The following is a 19,680-nucleotide window of genomic DNA, read 5'->3' on the forward strand; positions in this document are numbered from 1 at the left end:
TGTGAAGTGCCAGGGATCTTCTAAGCATTTTACGCAGGTCCGCAATCCCTTACCTGCTATCCCAACAGTGAAAAGGTTCCCACAACCCATGTGGCAGCATGCACTGCCACTGGGCTACTACAGTGCTTGTGTTCTGCTTTTGTCTCACGTACTGAATAGATCAGCATGCTTCACGCAGAAACTGATGCTTTTGCTTACGGGGTGCTGCCCAAGCCTCATAGGGGTATTACACAAACTGAGCATATGGACTCCATTATCTTTCCAAACTCCAGAAAGTACTGGAACCACCCCCCTCTGGATTGCAGAGCTGTGCAGGAGAACAAGCCAGCGTTACTGAACACTCAGACACTGAGCTAGCACGTATCGCGGCTGTCGGGGAGTGGCGATCGCTCGGACTCTGCAGTCAGACCACTGGGGTTTGTGTCCTGGCTCTGTTATGAGCTATGTAACTCTGGGCAAATAACAGTTCAGAACTTCAGTGTTCTCAACAATATAACAGAGTTAGTAACAGTACTTACTGACATAGTTGTGGTAAAGAGTGAAATAATCCTATATAATAAAAGGCTAATATGCAAATGGACTGAACGGCAGAACAACCGGTCGCTATGACATGCACTGACCACCAGGGGGCAGACGCTCAGCGCAGGAGCTGCCCTGGTGGTCATTGCGCTCCCACAGGGGGAGCACCGCTCAGCCAGAAGCCCTGAGCCGGGCTCACAGCTGGTGAGCGCAGTAGTGGTGGCGGGAGCCTCTCCCGCCTCCCTGGCAGTGCTAAGGATATCCGACTGACGGCTTAGGCCCACGAGGGGGTGGGGGGGCCTAAGTCATCAGTTGGACATCCCCCGAGGGCTCCCGGACTGCAAGAGGGTGCAGGCTGGGCTGAGGGCCCCCTCCACCCCAGTGCACGAATTTTGTGCACTAGGCCTCTAGTACAAGTATAAAGTGCTCACAACAGGGTCTGGCATTTAGTACGTGTTCAGTAGTATTAGCTGTTATTATGGGTCAGGCCTTGCACTAAGCACATTTTGCCCAGTCTCTTAACTGTCGCTTGCTCTACCACTAACAGGTGGCAGACATTATACATCCCCATTACTTCAATTTCTTAACTGTGAAATAAGAAACTTTGATTTCTTCAACTTCTAACTGTCCATAATTTTATAGCCATGACAAATCCATATACATAGAAATATAGCTAGAAATATTCTCAATTGAAAATACACACAAATAAAATGTAAGCTATAATATTTACCATAGTGTAGGTTTCAACAGTAAAATAATGGAAATAATTTAAATATCCTGAGATGAAATTGACTAAATATATCACAAAATTATAGAAAAGTATTCATATTCTTAAAAATACTGTTAAAATACTATTTAATAGGGAAACATTCAGAATGTCTGCTTAAAATAAGTTTAGTAAAGTTTGTACACTAGATTTTTTGTATATATACCAATAAAGTTCTATGCCACATGTATGTATACATATTTCTAGGTGATAGGATTTCTATTCACATTTCTACATTTTCTGTATGGAACATGCAAAATTTGAAACATGGAATGGAATAGTGTGGAATACCACACCTCATCTTGGAATGACATCAGCACTAATTATAGAGGTATTGTAGTGTGGCTAATAAGGGCCAAATGAGACCCATTCTATATATCTATGAAGTAATCAGGAATGCCAGGCTGCTGTAAGGATGAAAAACATTCTCAATGCTATCTTGTACCAGTTTCATGAGTTGCCTAAAAACTTTACTCCAAAGAGATGCGGTGTGATGAAATTAAAATGTCAGTTCAGGAAATATTCTTGAATTATCAAATTGATGACATGATCAGACAAGAATATGAAGCTGATAAAATAACAAAATAAAAATTGATCTTGCTTTTCTCCTTTAAACCTACAGGTCATTTTTATATTCATTTCAGTAGAAGTTAAAAAAAAGGATTTCCCTAGAACTGTAACTTCAGGTTCCAGATTTTAAGAACCATTGCTAACTGAGATATAAGGGTAGTATGTAAAAATGTCCTTTCTTATTTATTTTGACTAAAATGAAAAGCACATTTAGTATGGACTTCAAGATTATAAATTTAACAAAAAACAAAGATATCTTTTTGAAACAAATATAAAGGTGTCTTTAAAGACTTCATATTAAAAGCACTATGATGTTAGAAAAATTGAAAAAAATCAGTAGATGACAAGTAAAGGAATGAGTTCTTAAACAAAATTTAAGTATCATCACATAGCTATAATATGTAATTTAGGAATTCTTACACTATATTACATAGAATTTTAACATCCAAGAAATAGTTGCCGTGCAGTTCTGCAATTCTGTCTATGTTTAATGCACCCAGAATTCACCATCCCTCCTCTGTCCCTCCAACTCCAAGCTACCATTACCTGTGGCCTGGATTGTCCTTTCTGGCCCCTCTCCTTCTCCTAACGCCCACAATCTATTCTCAATGTGGCAGCCAAACTTCCAGCAGCTGCCGATCTCTCTCCAAGTAAAAGTCAAAATCCTTATTAGAACTTATCTTCTGGCCTCCACCCTCTCAGATCTCACACCACTCTCCTTCCAGCTCCCTCTGCTCCAGACACATTGGCCACCTGGTTCAACCACTCAGGGCCTTCCCCCTCATCACTATTCCCTCGGTCTCAAATAGTCTTCTCCCATTTAACCACACGGTTTGCTCTCTCACTCCCTCATTCCCTTTCACACTTTCTATCACATTTCTTTGCTTCCTTTTTCCCTTAGCTCTTTCCTATTCTACTTATGTATTTTGCTTATTGTTAGCCTCACTCACTAGAATATAAGTTCTATGAGGACATAATTTATTCTCATTTGCTCCCTAGTATATGCCCAGTACTTGAGAAGCAATAGGTAATAAATATTTACTGAATGAGTGATGAATGATTTATAATTTATCTGGGTTTCAATCAATAAGCATTCAACAAATATTTGTTGGATAAATGATGGATGACTTATAATCCATGCAGATATACACAGAAAGTTGTATGGCATCACTCTCAGCTTCAAGTATAGCACTAAAATGACACTGAAACTCAAAAAAGTTCTTATGATAAAAGAGATACAAGTGTGTTTTTTAAGATTTATTAGGTGTATAACATTATTCCCGCTCATGTTGCTCTTTAAACAATACGTACGGCTTTTAAAGTCTTGACTTTACATTTAGCCTTTATTGTCTTTTGTCTGTTTGTGACTGTTCACTATTTACTGCTTCGTGTCTTTGTCTCCTTCTCTCTCCCCTGTATAATTTTTACCATCATTTAGTTAATAGATAATAACCAATAACTCCCATTGATAGAAATCTTACTCTGTGCCTGGCACTGGACTAAGCACATCCACATGGCCTTATTTAATTCTAACACCACTCTAAAGTGGTTCTGCAGTCCTCACTAGCGGATTACAGACCCAGTGTTCTTTAAGTACAGAATAGTTCTCTGGGTCCTAAAAAGAGCTCCCATTCATCATGCCTATAACCTTGGTATCTAATGACATGTTAATGGTGATCACTGTTAATATGCATGCAAATCACTGTATGTTTTTTTTTTTTATAAACTGCTCTGTTAGTGATCAGTTTGTGTTCAAAATACTTAATGTAAAAATACTAAGTCCCTTTAACAAGCAAACTAAAAACACTACAAGGAATTTACTAAACAGCTACAGGCAGCCTCTCTATGGAGAACAATTTATATCTACAACAGGTACAGTCAAAACACTTCAGGATTTCTATAGCCTGGCCGTGTGGCTCAGTGGTTGAGCATCTACCTAGGAACCAAGAGGCCATGGTTCAATTCCCGGTCAGGGCATGTACCTGGACTGCAGGCCCAATCCCCAGAAGGGGGCATGCAGGAATCAGCTGACTGATGATGTTGCTCTCTCGTTGATGTTTCTATTTTTTTATCCCTCTCTCTTCCTCTCTCTCAAAAAAAACAAAAACAAAAACAAACCCACATATTAAAAAACAAACAAAAAAAAGCACTGGTACAGCATGGGCATCGACCAATCAGAACAGACACTGGCTATAAAAAGAGAGTACGCCCACACCAGTGTGCCCATGGACTAAAGACTAGCCCCACGTATGCAGAGGCTGTCCAAAGGGAACCATGCAGTATTAACTTCAAACCTCGTTTCCTCTCCCTTGATCCCAGGAGAGCCACGGTACAAGGTTTTGAAGGCAGGATGAATCGCTAAAAGTCATTCTCCTTTCAGACCTAGGCCTAGATGATGCAGACACACAGGGCCTAGTTATAGTAATCAGAGGAAGCAAGCTAATTAAAAGCTTTTGACACCTGAAGCGGGGGTAGCAGGCCAAAGCAGCAAGCTTTCACAACAAGCTCTGAAGCCCAGAAGCCTTGAAGCTGCCGGAGCAAGGCTGGAGCAGGCAGAAGCGGTGAGCCACCAGGAAACTGTGGACAGGCAACACCCAGGGCGTAAGTTAAAGGTTTTCCTGAAAGCAAAAAGGAAAACCCAGCGTTAAGTTCAGCAGTAACTGACAACAACTGAGTCGTAGAGAGAAGGTTCTTAATCCGAAGAGTTGTTGATTTTCAATTATATCTCGCTCCTTTGTTGTTTCCCGTGAATTATGCATTCTTGTAGGAATTACATAAATTATGCTTTTATTTTCATAGTTTTGTTTTTTTAAGAAAAAGCATAATTGATAGAATTGCTGCTCTAATCAGATATCCGCACCGAGGTAAGCCCATCCACTGTCTATGCAGCTATTTACAAACTCCTGGTATAGACAGAATACAATGCAGGGAATAGTTATCTCTTTAGGGTTGTCTCTACATTTCAAAGTCTATTAGTTGGTAAATACTACAGGGTATGTACGAACACCAGAGATATTTTAATCAGGAATGAAGCACTAAGCAGCAAGAGCTCATAATACAACCAATAGTACTTTTCTAGACAAAAATTCACTGTCTTAGTATAACAGAGTAAATTATCTGCAATCTATTTTACATACTTTAATCAATATAAATAATAGAGCAAGAAAATACAAAAAAAAAAACAAGAAAAAAAAAAACACCTTCTCACACTGAATTTCAAACATTATCAGTCATGCTTTACTCTGAGCTGAATCTAGAGGCTGCAATGGCCTGTGACCAGGGAGGACTTATTCCTGGTCAAAAGATGGCCAGACGGCTGTTTCCTACAGCCCACTCCCCAGCCCTGCACCCCAATTTTCAGTATTTCTTGGCACGAGGACTGTAGAGCAAATACCATTGTCCTGAACTATCTGCCTCACAATCCCAATGAGTATTCTTTTTCTAGTCCCTTTCATGGGAAAAAAAAAAAGTATTCTAAGTATTTTTATTATTGCTTCTTTTTTTCCCCATAATTCAATCTCAACCGAGCCCTAAAATCTACCTGCAGTCCCACCACAGATCTCTGCCCTTTCCCAATCTTCTAAAACACCCCATGTCACACTGCCACCACCATCTACCCCAGCCCTCTCCTGTCTACCTCTTATATGCAATCAATGATCTGTTTCCTTAAAAACACACCCTTCACATTTCCTCGTGCCATCTTTAAATGTTTCTACATTTCCACTTATCCTTACTTCTTTTCCTTTAGAACCCAACGAAGAAATATCCCCACCACTTTACAGGGCTAAAAGTATCATTTGAGATCTGGACCCTAGACCCTCCCTTCCTTTCCTTCTTACCATTGTCCCATTAAGATTTGTTTCTCGACTTCAAACCCCCTCTCTTCTAGCTCCTGAATATCAACTGACAAGCTTTTCCAAGACCATTTCCCATCCAAAAATAATACAAAAACTTTATCACTATCCTACCTTCCCCTAAAGAAATTGATATCCCATCCCTTTTCTGTAAGGCATCATTTCTCCAAAAAGCACATTTTGAAATAGTACATGCTTGCTTTTTCCACTCGCTCAACATTTATCTGCTTCCAACCTCTTTCAATCACCTACCTCAATCTAGTTTCATTTCACTCTAATGGACTGAAATTATTCTCTCAAAGATCAATAATGACCCTCCAATTTCCAAATAACACATACTGTTCTCAATTCTCATCTGCTTCAACCTCTCTTCATTGCTGACAATCAATATATTCCCCTTTTCTTTTTTCTGTAACCTGTTACATGTTGTTCCCCAAGACCCACTATGCCATCTTTTAAATATCCTCTCCTTCCTGACTTGTATTAACTATTCCAAATGCCCCAATTTATACATCCTATATAATAAAAGCCTAATATGCTAAACGTCCGGTCATCTGGTTGGCTGTTCAACCAATCAAAGCGTAATATGCTATTGATATGCTAAGGCTGCTCAACCGCTCGCTATGACGTGCACTGACCACCAGGGGACAGACAGTCGACCAGTTGCTATGACGTGCACTATCCCCAGGGGGCAGACGCTCTGACCGGTAGGTTAGCTTGCTGCTGAGGTCTGGCCAACTGGGACTAAGCGAAACGTGCCAGACACACCCTGGAGCCCTCCTGCGATCCTCCCCGGCGGGCCAACCTCCCATATCCCTCCCTGGCCCCTATCACACACTGGGGGGGTCCCTTGGCCTGGCCTGCACCCTCTCGCAATCTGGGACCCTTCAGGGGATGTCGGAGAGCCAGTTTCGGCCCAATCCCGCAGGTCAGGCCGAGGGACCCCACTGGTGCATGAATTCATGCACCGGGCCTCTCTCTCTCTCTCTATATATATATATGTATGTGTGTGTGTGTGTGTATGTATATATATATACACACACACACACATACATATATATATATATACACATACATATATATATATATATAAATATACATACATACACACACACACACTAATAAAAGAATAATATGCTAATTAGACTGGGTCGACCTGACATCTTCCGGATGTCTGACTTCCTTCTGGGCAGTTAGGGGGCGACCAGGCCAGCAGGGGGCAGTTAGGGGGCAAGCAAGCTGGCAGGGGGGCAGTTAGGCAGGGACCAGGCTGGCAGGGGGGCAGTTAGGGGGTGACCAAGCTGGCAGGGGGGCAGTTAGGGGGCAACCAGGCCGGCAGGGGGGCAGTTAGGGGGCAACCAGGCCAGCAGGGGACCAGTTAGGGGGTGACTAGGCCGTCAAAGGACCAGTTAGGGGTGATCAGGCCAGCAAGCAGAGGCAGTTAGGGGCGATCAGGCAGGCAGATAGAGTAGTTAGGGGCGATCGGGCAGGCAGGCAAGCAGTTAGGAGACAGCGGTCCCGGATTGCAAGAGGAATGTCTGACTGCAGGTTTAGGGATGGGGCCTAAACCAGCAGTCAGACATCCCCTAAGGGGTCCTGGATTGGAGAGGGTGCAGGCCGGGCTGAGGGACCGCCCCCTTCCCCACCCCCCACCCCCGTGCACGAATTTCGTGCACCGGGCCTCTAGTATATATATGTATGTGTGTGTGTGTGTGTGTGTATGTATATATATTGAGTGAAAGGTTAAAGTCGGTGGTGCACGGGCAGGCTAAATAGCCATCACAGACAGTGAATAAATAAAATTTGAAGTTCTTTAGGAAAAAGGGGCTGGGGGATGGGGATATCCAAAGGGAAGTGCTACACAGCACTGAGCCAAAGGGTATTGGGTCCATGATTGCAGCAAAAAGGCACTTAGGACAGTGAAACAAGGACGGGCATAGAAGAAGCAACAGGAGAGCCTAGAATGGCCTCTTTGGCTCACTGAGAAGTCAGAGAAAAGGGGGACTTGGAGGCAGGTTCAGGGGGTTAGCCCGGGATGAGCTGCTTCTGCCCATTGCTCCCCTGGTTGCAAGTCTCATGGGGTCCCTTAGAAGTGGGGAGATACATACCTGTGGGGGCAGGAGAGTGGAAGGGAACGGCAGGGGCATGCTCCTTGGAGGTAGAACGCACTGGGTCCTCTGTCCTGAGCATATTTCTCTCTCTCTTACAGGAGGAAATCTTAGGGGAGTTCTCAAGGGAGTGACTCAATAGAATATTCATCAGCTTTCCAGGTGCACTCTTTTAGGGTGGGGGTCTCCACTGATGGGTCAGTGCCAGAGCAGGGGGTCATTAGTCAATGTCCTGAGGCAACCATTGTCTAGTTTTGCTGCTTTTCTAAGCGTAGAGCTGAAATACAACTGAGGCCTAGATGTTATCTTTAGGGAGGAAAAGGTCAGGGGGTCTAAACCTTTGACCAGCGATATGAAAGGTCAGGGGTCCAAACCGAATGACTAGTGATGTGCTAGGGGAGGAGAGGTTACCCTGGGGGCGAGGTTCTTGTTTTCCCCATTTTGCCCTTGCTAGGCATCCAGGGCTTCTTGCCCTGATGAGTTTCTATGCCTGGCCAATCGTCCTTGCTCTGCTCATGTCTGTCTAATACTAATGACTCCTAAATCTATTTCCTATATCTAGACCCATATATCGAAATGCCTATTAGTCATCTCTAGAATATTCAGAAAATATCTCAAATTTAACAAGTCAAAAACCTGTATATGAAACTCATCTACTACGTTGCATACCTCAATCACCTATGACTACTACCTTTAACTCATCACTGACATCCCAAGTACTTTCTTTCAAAATGTCCCTCCCACCCCCCTTCTTTCTCACCTCCACTGACCTAGTTCAAGCCATCACTATTTCATCTGCAAAAATGATAATAAGGTCATTTTTTGCCACCTTACTATAAGGCAGATGCTATGCTAACTACTGAGAATAAAAGATAAATACAAGAGTCCTTACACATCAAAAATCTCTCAGTCCAGTATGGGAAACATACCTAACATAATAACCGTACATCATGGAAAGGAAAGGTAAAAACAAGGACCTCTAAAAAGCAGAGAAGAGAGATCCCTGACCCAAAAGGTAAGAGTGGGGATGGGAGATGTATAATGCGTGAATATGTGTTAAAGTTTCTTGGAAGAGGTGCCTGACACCTGAATGAACCCCAGAAAAGAGGGACCAAGTGGGTTTGGTGGGAGAGTGGGGATCCTTGGGGAAGAGGGGCCGCTTGAGCAAGGCACAGAAGCAAGAAGCATCCGTGTGGGAGAGGGGTAACGATGTTCAGGGACAGTAAGGAGTTTTCCTTCCCAGGAAAGTTTTTCCTCCTAGCTCGGAGTAGCAAGAAATGAAGCTGAAGATCCAAACAGTGGAGGAGCTTGCACGCCATGTTATAAATTGCAGGTAACAGAACCATTCTTCAGTTGGCTTTAGCTAGATCAGGTCTCTGGAGAATGATTCTGAGGCAGGGAGTGAAACGAGAAGGCTGCAGTAGGAGCTGAGGTCTAAGAGACTGAGGATCTAATGAGGGGAGAGAGGGTGACATTTGAGGGGTACTCAGGATGTTTAGGACATAAAAGTTGATTGATTCGATGTGTAGGCCTGAAAGTGAGAAATCCAGGTCTCGCTGCCTCGGGTCTCTTCCCTGTCTCCTCCTTCCTCTATACTACCCCTCCCCTCCCCGCCCCCAGCACTACGTCTCTAAGAGAATTCGGACTGTATCACTATTCTGCTTATTCCCATGTGAGAGGACTCCCGATCCTGAGTTCCTTAGCACTGCACACCGAGTCATTCAACTGCTTTGCCCAAATGACCTTCCAATTCTCATCTTTCACCAACAGCAACACCCTATATTCCCGTCACAAGATCACTAACTGCTCCCTGAATAAAAAGCAATGTGCTTCAAAAACAAAATCTAAAAAACAACCTTTTGGTTGTTGTAGAACATAATTATTATATAAAATGTATAACATTAAAGTATAAAAATAGAGAACCACAGTTATTTCATAGAGAAAAGAAAACTAATAAAAAAACTATTACTTTGTCTATATCCTTTCAACCACCAAGGTCTTCTTCTAGAAATTTATTCTAGAAGAAATGATTTAGAAAATCATCTGAAATGCAGTGAAAGCATTATGTATAAAAATGCTTTGTACAGCATTATTTATATATTCTTAATATATAAAGAGGTAATATGCAAATTAGGCCAGGACTCCGTAACGGGTCATGACCAGACAGGAGGAGGTTGCGCGTGCAGGTGAGGCCCAGAGCGGAGACGCAGACAGAGGCAGGGGGGCCTGCCCGAGCTGGCATGGCGGCTTGGGTGGCCTTAGAGTGGACACAGGCAGGGGGGCCGGGGACACTGCGAGTCAGGTGCGGGTCCCGGCCCCCCACAGCCCCAGAGCGGACACAGGAAGGGGGGCCGGGGACACTGCGAGTCAGGTGCGGGTCCCGGCCCCCCGCAGCCCCAGAGCGGACACAGGAAGGGGGCTGCGGCGAGGGGGGGCGCCTGGGGCTGGCCAAACCACCGTGTCCGCTCGGCAGCCCCGGAGCGGACACAGGCAGGGGGGCAGGGGGGCCTCGGGCGGAAGTCAGGTGCGGGTCCCAGCCACCCGCGGTGCCAGTCAGGCACGGGTCCCGGCCAACCACAGCGGCAGTCTGGCCTGACTCCCGTGGCAGCCCTCGGGGAGCCTCCTCACACGGCGGGAGGTGGGCTGGGCCTCTAGTCATTTATAATACAGAAAAGACAGAACCACCTAAATACTCCATTCCTTTATTCTAACATATGTATTGAGCACCTACTATGTACTAGATTCTACTGCAGGTGCTGGGAAATTTCAGTGGACAGACAGGGGGAAATCCTGACATTCAAAGTATACATTCTACCTTAATATTATTGTTAAGTAAATTACAGAAACATCTACATATGAGCTTTTATGAAGCCATTAAAAATCAGGTTTATAAAGAAACATTTTAATACGTGGGGAAAAGACAACATATTTAATTTTTTTAAAAGCTAGTTAGATATTAAGGTTTATGAAATTATCCCAATTTTATTACCTATGAATAGAAATATAATTGGAGAGAAATCCCTCAAAATTATAGATCACAATGCTGTGTCCCTTTCCCTCTTGCTGATTAGACTGTGACCCTAAGCAAGGGCATGGGACATGTTTGAATTATAGTGCACGATTAATAAGTATGATTTGCATTAGTAAAAAGAGAGAAGCATGAAGGAAAAAGGAACTTTATTGTTCTGTCTTTAACCTCTGGTTAGGAAATGTATTATGTTTACTAGCACTGTGCTAAGTACTGAGTAGAATGAATAAAAACTCAGTTCCCATGTTTAGCTTACGGTCCTCTCTCCTTGGCTTGAGATGGCCATCTTCTCCTCTGTCTTCATTTCTTCTTCCCTCTGTCCATGCCCGTGTCCAAATGTTCCCTTCTTATAAGGACACCAATTACATTAGATCAGGGCGCACCCCAGTGACCTCCTTTTAACGTAGTTACCTCTGTACAGAACCTATTTCCAAGCAGGGTCACATTCTGAGGTGCTGGAGGTTAGGACTTCATCATGAAGTTGTTTGAGAAGGTTGGAAGGGAGACATAATTGAACCTTAACTGTAACCTGTCCAGCCATCCCTGCTTGTGTGTGTGTTTTTAATGTGGCAAGTTTGAGTAAGCCTGGGATGGGAGTGAAAATTCCTTGTATTTTTTAAATTCAGATAAGATTGAAGAGTTTAGACAATCAATGGCTAATGTGCTTTTAGGACCTGAAAGACTAGACTAGGCCAAACCAGTGTATACTATTTGAGTTTATCTTTTCTGGGTTAAACAGAGCTCTCTTACACAGGAAATAATTCCAAACCCTGGCTACATCGCGGCCTCCTCAGGGAGCTGATCCTCACTGCTCACAAGGCAGTGAGCTCTTTAAATCTCCTAATAAGGACTTTCACATAGACTAGTTCTACACAGTGCCTGCTGCTCCAAATCCTGCTCCAACCAACCTCCACGCCCTCCCCCGCCAGCACATCTCCAGAGAGCAAAACTGAGGGAGACCCTGAAGGGTTGACCAGGTTTCCAAAGGAATGAAAAGAGTAATTTCTAAGAGGATTTAAATTCTCACATATATTTGGCACCTCTTTCCACGTAGTAGTTTTCCAGATTAGGAAAGGAGGAGAGATAATAATCTTTTAAAAAAAGAAAGCCACTTTGCCCTGAGACCCTCAATCTGCTGAATCTTTCAGCGCTGCATACCGCCTGTTCCTATTCGTAGCATGATCTTCTTTTTAACAGACGCTTTGTCTGCAGTGAGCCTGGACCGATCATGTGCATAAGCAATTCTCACACTGGCTGGAATTGCTGTGCTAGCTGCAGAGTATAAATCCTAATACAACAGTTTAAAACAAAGCCAGGTGGTCCCTACTAGATAAAGATTTAAGTGACCTCTAATCCCTTGGTAAAACTAGTTTAGCATCTGAAACTAGTTTGAAACTTGTGTGATCCTATTAATCAATGTCACCCCAATAAATGTAATTTAAAAAGCACACTCACTACTTTGGGAGAAACCAGTTTTTACTATTTTAAAAAACCACTGCTTTACTCAATACCAATCATTTTAACGGGAACCACAAAAGGACGTTTCCAATTTGCTATCCAGTTGTCTCAAGGCCATTTATTAAAAATTTTCTTTTGCACTAATTAGAGATGCTGCCTTTGGCAAATATTAAATTCCTATGTGTGCTTGCCACCATTTCTGAACTTCTTATTCATGTGCTCTCTGTTGAGGCTTTATGCCATATTTTAAAGTATCGTGGAATAAAAAATAAAAGTAAAATATAATGAGTCTGTTATTGTTCCAGTTTTTAAGAGTTTTTCTGATGATTCTTAATTATTTTCACAAATAAACTTTTTAAATCAGTTTGTCTAATAATTAGTATATATATTAGACAAAATTATAGAAGGGATAGACATACAGTTATATTTGAATACTCCTCTCAAAAGACTACAAACAAATATGCAATAAAAATTATTTTCAAAATTATATGAACATGGAGTGTTCATGTAATAGGCCATATTATGAGCATAAGACAAACTTTAATAAACCCTAAAAGTATTGAAAAATTAGAGTATGGTGTCTGATAAGCTAGAATTTTTATCAATTCAAGCTTATCAACTAAAGACACATCTGATAAAGGATTGTTATCCAAAATAAACCAAGAACTCTTAAAACCGAACAATCAGAAAACCCCTTTTAAAAAAATGAACCAAAGATCTTAACAGACATCATAGCATATATACAGATGGCAAATAAACAACTGAAAAGATGCTCAATATCACCTATCATTAGAAAACGATAGTTAAAACATCCATGAAATACCACTCCACACCTGTTAAATGGCCAAATTTAAAACACTGACAACTCCTAATTCTGATGAGGATGCGGAGCAACAGCACTCTCATTCATTGCTGGTGGGAATGCAAAATGGTAAGCCACTTTGGAAGACATGTTGGCAATCTAATAAAACTTAACACTCATCATATGACCCAGCAATCCTGACTCCTTGGTATTGACCCAAATGAACTGAAAATTTATGTCCACACCACAACCTGTACATGGATATTTATAAGCAGCTTTATTCATAATTGCCAAAACTTGGAGGCAATCAAGATATCCTTCAGTAGGTGAATGGATAAACGGTGGCACATTTGGACAAGGGAATATTATTTAATGCCAAAAAAGCAATGACCTATCAAGCCATGAGGAGACATGAAGGAAATTTAAATGCATGAAAGAAGCCAAACTGAGAAGGCTGCATACTATATGAGTCCAACTGTATGACATACTGGGAAAGGCAAAACTGTGGAGAGGGTGTGGGGAGGGAGGAATGAATAGGCAGAGCACAGACGATTTTTACAGCAGTGAAACTATTGTGTATGATCTATATATACACCAGGTGTATCGGTTAATAATGCGGATTTTGTAATCAAAGAAAACATGATTAATTTCAAGAGAAACATCGAAAGTGCTTTATTCAAAGTAATGTCCATCACTAGCTACACATTTCCTCCATCTTCAAGTAATTTGTGGATACCATCCCAATAGAACTTTTCTTGTTTTGAGGCAAACCATTTAGAGACCCAATTTTCCACTTCTTCGAATGTTTTGAAGTGCTGCTCAGAAAGTGTGTGTGCCATCGATTGGAACAAGTGGTCATCTGAAGGAGCAAGGTCTGGTGAATACAGCAGGTAGGATAATACTTCCCAGGCAAGATCTTTTCACGTGTTTTAACTGGTTTTGAAGTGTGTTGGTGCATTATCATGAAGCAAAATTACTTTGCCGTGTTTTCTGGCAGATTCTGGTCGTTTCACAGTCAAAGCGTGGTTCAAATTGATTATTTGTTGTCAGTAGCAATCAGTATTAACGGTTTCACCTGGTTTTAGAAACTCATAATACACTACACCTTCCTGATCCCATCAAACGCAGAGCATTGTCTTCTTTCCGAAGCGATTTGGCCTTGCAGTTGATGTTGATGGTTGACTTCGATCAACCCATGATTTGTGCATTTGGGATTCTCAAAATAAATCCACTTTTCATCGCCAGTCACAATTCAATGCAAAAAAGACTTTCTTTTGTGCCATTGAAGCAACATTTTACTGATGACTTTTCGGTTTTCCATGTGTCTTTCGTTCAGTTGATGTGGCACCCATTTTCCTTCCTTTAAAATCTTTCCCATTGCTTGTAAACGATCGGAAATTGTTTGCTGAGCAACGTTTAATCTTTCTGCAAGTTGTTTTTGAGTTTGACAGGCATCTTCATCCAATAATGCTTGTAATTGTTGGTCTTCAAACTTTTTTGGTTGACCTGGATGTTCTTTGTCTTTTACATCGAAATCATCACTTTTAAAGCGTTTAAACCAGTGTTCACAAGTATCTTGAGATGGAGCATGTTCACCATAAGCTTCCCGAAGTATTCAGCAGCACTTTTCTTCAAAATAAAGTAATGAATTAAAACTTCCCACAAATGCTCTTTTTTTGGCACGAAATTCTACATTTTTAAGTGTAAAAATGTCTATGATGTTAACACCTTCAGAAAATTTGACCTATGACGTTTTGAAGCTTGTTATCAATACAACAAAATAGCATACATCGCATATATATCAACATATGTGTAACTCCATCTATTGAAAAAAATCCGCATTAACCAGTACACCTAGTAAAAGCCTAAGTAACCGTCTGACCGGTCAACCATCTGACTGGTAGCTATGATGCGCGATGACCACCAGGGGGCAGATTCTCAATGCAGGAACTGCCGAGCGATAGCAACTTTGCAGAATGCCCTCTCACACTCCAAGATCCCTCAGGGGATGTCGGACTGCCGGTTTTGGCCCGATCCCCGCAGGCCAGGCTGAGGGACCCCCACCTGCCGGAGGGACCCCACTCACTCTGCAGACACCCTTCAAGCCCCAGCACCTCCCCAGGTGCGGCTGGCCGGGAAGGGACCTCGGGAGGTTGGCTCAGGGCATGTCCGGCCCGTCTTGCCCAGTCCCACCCCACCGGCCACCTTCTAATTAATTTCCTTTCAATGTGCATGAATCCCTGCACCGGGCCTCTAGTACTATCTATAATGGTATATATGTGTCATTATACATTTGTCCTAACCAATACAATGTACAACACAAAGAGTGAATCTTAACGTAAACTACAGATTTGGGGTGACGGTGATGTGTCAACATAAATTTCACCTATTGCAACAAATGTATCACTCTGGGGGGCATGTTGAGAGTCAGAGAGGCTTCCATGTGCAGGGCAGGGACTATAAGGGAACTCTGTACTTTCTAATCAATTTTTCTATGAACTTACAACTGCTTTAAAAAATAATCTATTGAAAAAAATCAATCAAGGTAACCCACCATATATTAAAGAGCAAATGTATATGATGTCAAGAGATGCAAAAAAAGCATATGACAAAAATTCAGCACCCCTTAATACTTTTAATTCTCAGCAAACTGGTTATAGAAGACAAATTTCCTCATCAAATAAAGGACACTGATGAAAACATCTACAATTAACAGAATAATAGTGAAACACTGAATCCTTTCTTCCTAAGTTCAAGAATAAAGTAAGGAAGCCTACCCTCGTGACACCCATTCAACACTGTGCTAGAGGTGGAAACTAGTGCAATAAGTTAACATAAAAAAATAAAAGGTACAAAATCTGGAAGTGAAAAGGACCCTAAACTGTCCCTATTCTCAATGATTGTTTACTTAGAAAAACAAGAAAGTAGCAACCAAAACAACACAAAACTATTTTAAAATAAGTTTAGAAAATAAAGTCAGATACATAAATCAGTGTTGTATCTACATATTAGCAACATACTATTTGAATATAAAATTGTTTTAAATATCACTTACCATAGCATAAAGCATAAAATACCTAGAACTAAATTTAACAAAATGTGAACAAGACCTGTGCACTAAAACAACAAAACATTCTTAAGAAAATTTAAAACAGACCTTAAAAAACAAAGAAATACCTTGTTCATGGACTAACAAGTAGATTCAACATTAAAATGTCAGACCACCCAAAACTGATCTATAAATTGAATGCAAACTCAATTTTAATACCAGTAAACTGACAGAAACTGACACCCTGATTCTAAAATGTATACAATAATGCAAAAGTCCTAGAACCTAAAACAATCTGAAAAAGAACAAAGTGGGAGAATTTACACTCACACTTCATTACATACTTTCAAGTTTACAGTATAAAGCTACAGGACTCAAGATAATGTGGTACTGGCATTAGGATAGACAAAGACATCAATGAAACAGAATAGAAAGAGCGGAAATAGATAAAAATGTAGTAAACTGATTTTTTTTTTACAAAGATGCTGAAGTAATTTAATAGAGGAAATACAGTCTTTTCAACAAATGTTGCTGAAACAACTAGACATCTAACATCATACATGGATTAATTTGAAGTAGACAACCAACCTAAACATAAGAGCTAAAACTACAGAGCTTTAAAAAAAAAAAATTAGTTCACCAGGCCAGTGTGGCTCAGTGTTGAGCATCAACCTATGAACCAGGAAGTCACGGTTCGATTCCTAGTCAGGGCACATGCCTGGGTTGCGGGCTCGATCCCTGCTGGGGCATGGATGCAGGAGGCAGCTGATCAATGATTCTCTCTCATCATTGATGTTTCTCTATCTCTCTCTCCCTCTTCCTTCCTCTCCGAAATCAATAAAATATATATTTTAAAAAATAGGTCAATATGTCTGTGACCTGAATATAAACAAGAATTTCTTAGGGGGAACCCCTCCCCCCACCTAAAAAATACCCCCAGAAAATAATAAACCTAAGAGAAAAAAATTGTACCATCAAAACTGAAAACACTCCTACAACAAAATAATAAAAAAGCAAATACCCCAATTTTTTTAAATGAGCAAAATACTTGAATATATACTTCACAAAGGAAGCTATAAGAATGGTGAGTAATTATGTTGATATATAATATAAATTCAAATAATAATGCAACTTAAAGACTATGAAACTCTACTATATACCCATTAGAATGGCTAAAATTACAGAGATGAACAACAGAATATATTGTTGGAACTGGTAGAAATGTAAAATGGTACAACCCCATTGGAGGAGTGCCAGTTTCTTTTAAATTTAAACATGACCAACCATTTAACCCAATAGTTCCAGTCCTAGGTATTTATTCAAGGAACATGAAAATCTATTTCCATAAAATGCATATAAGAATAGTCATAGTAGCCCTGGCTGGTTTGGCTCAGTGGATAGAGCCTGCGGACTGAAGGGTCACAGGTTCGATTCTGGTCACGGGCACATGCCCGGGTTGGGGGCCTGATCCCCAGTAGGGGGCGTGCAGGAGGCAGCCGATCGATGATTCTCTCTCATTGATGTTGCTATCTCTCTCTCCCTCTCCGTTCCTCTCTGAAATCAACAAAAGTATATCTTAAAAAAATTTTTTAAAGAGTAGTAGAGCCCTGGCCAGTGTGGCTCAGTTGGTTGAGCATCATCCCATGCACCAAAAAGTGCCAGTTCAATTTGCAATCAGAGCACATACCCAGGTTGTGGGTTTCATCCCAAGTCAGGGTGCATACAGGAGGCAACCAATCAATGTTTCTCCCTCTCTCTTTTCCTCTTTCTCCCTTCCTCTCTCTCTAAAATCAATAAAAATATATATATTTTTTAACCTTTTGCACTCGGATGTCGAGTGTGACTCGACACGGTTAGCATTAGAATAAAGGAATCGAGAAAAAAGCAAGCGAGTGCAAAGGGTTAAAAGAGTAAGTAGAAACTGAAACACTGAGTCTAAAATTATCTATCTATCCTATATAATAAAAGGCTAATATGCAAATGGACCGAACAGCAGAACGACCGGTTGCTATGACACGCACTGACCACCAGGGGGCAGATGCTCAACGCAGGAGCTGTCCCCTGGTGGTCAGTGTGCTCCCACAGGGGGAGCGCCGCGCAGCCAGAAGCCAGGCTCATGGCTGGCTAGCGCAGCAGTGGTGGTGGGAGCCTCTCCCGCCTCCGAAGCAGCACTAAGTCATCAGTCAGATATTCCCTGAGGGCTCCCGGACTGCGAGAGGGTGCAGTCCGGGCTGAGGGACCCTCCCCCCCGCCCCCAAGTGCACGAATTTCATGCACCAGGCCTCTAGTCTATATATAAAAGCCTATTATGCAAATTGTCCCCACTGGAATTTGACCAGGAGACAGATCACTTGCTATGATATGCACTGACCACCAGGGGGCAGTGCAGATGAAGAAAGGCCCCAGCAGGCAGTTGGAAGGAAGGCCCTGGCCGGCGGCCGAGAGGCCCCGATCAGCCCTGATCGTCAGCCAGGCCTAGGGACCCTACCCTTGCACAAATTTCGTGCACTGGGCCTCTAGTAAAAATATAGAGCCAAGAATAGAGGAGTAGAGGGAAGAACATACACTACCAGATATCAAGACAAAGTAGAATAATTTAAGACAGTGTCATATTGTCACAAGGGGATACAAACAGACCAGCGAAACAGAGTCCAGAAACATACTCAATCTCACAAAGACACATGAAGAATAGAAATATCTAGGGGAAAATTCCACGTGTAAGTATTTCACTCAAAACTTTTAATATATTTTCTGATTAATCGTATCACGACAGAGTAAAAAATATTTCAGTTAAATTTTTTCAGACTGTATAAAATAGCTTCCAAAACAATTAGCAGACTTTCTATAAATTCTTACCTCTCCAAAAGCTCCTCGACCGATCACCTTTAATATTTCAAAGTCTTCTCTATGTAATCGCATCTGTTTCACTTTAGAAGTAAATGGTTTAGCTGAAATAAAAAGCAACATCAATTACTTTCTTAATGAAATGTGATGTAAATTAATACAAATAATGGTATTTCTTACTTAAACAATAAGAATTCAAGTTATGATTAAGAATTAAGCCAAAATATTTAATAATTTCATCAAACTATATTGATAATAGATTTAATTTCCATGAGAAAATTATATATTTCATTTATTTCTTATATATGAATTGCATTTTGGTGAAGAAAATTATCTTAAACACCAAATCACATATGAAATAATGCAAAATAACAAATGAGGCCAGTTTATTCTCATGTTAAACATTCTGTGTACCCTAACTCTCAATGCTAGATACATATTTTAACACAAAGGTCCAAGAAGCAAAAGCAAATTTCATGTCACCAGAGAGAACTTCAGCAATTCCTACCAAGTAAATTAATAATTATTTCACATTCATTTATCCTTTTAACATTCCTTTAGTAAGAATCCAAACTATATAAAGTATGGTGGCAATCACCAGAGTTTAAAACAAGTATAGTACCTTCCTTCAGAAGTTCTGTCTTCAGGAGAGACAGATTGTATGCTACACGCACAGTAACAA

The 19,680-nt window shown here is 41.3% G+C and overlaps 1 protein-coding gene across 1 annotated transcript in view; it reads right to left on the bottom strand.

Annotated features, from left to right (window-relative positions):
- The window catches only part of CDC42BPA (CDC42 binding protein kinase alpha), a 194,134-nt gene that overhangs the window by 138,577 nt on the left and 35,877 nt on the right, over nt 1-19,680 (bottom strand). The window contains exon 2 of the mRNA XM_079763756.1: nt 19,011-19,102. Within this exon, the coding sequence (XP_079619882.1) occupies nt 19,011-19,102 (92 nt within the window). The remainder of the gene's footprint in view (nt 1-19,010; nt 19,103-19,680) is intronic.

This window comes from Cnephaeus nilssonii (assembly GCF_951640355.1).
Source record: "Cnephaeus nilssonii genome assembly, chromosome: 23".
Classification (NCBI taxonomy): domain Eukaryota; kingdom Metazoa; phylum Chordata; class Mammalia; order Chiroptera; family Vespertilionidae; genus Cnephaeus; species Cnephaeus nilssonii.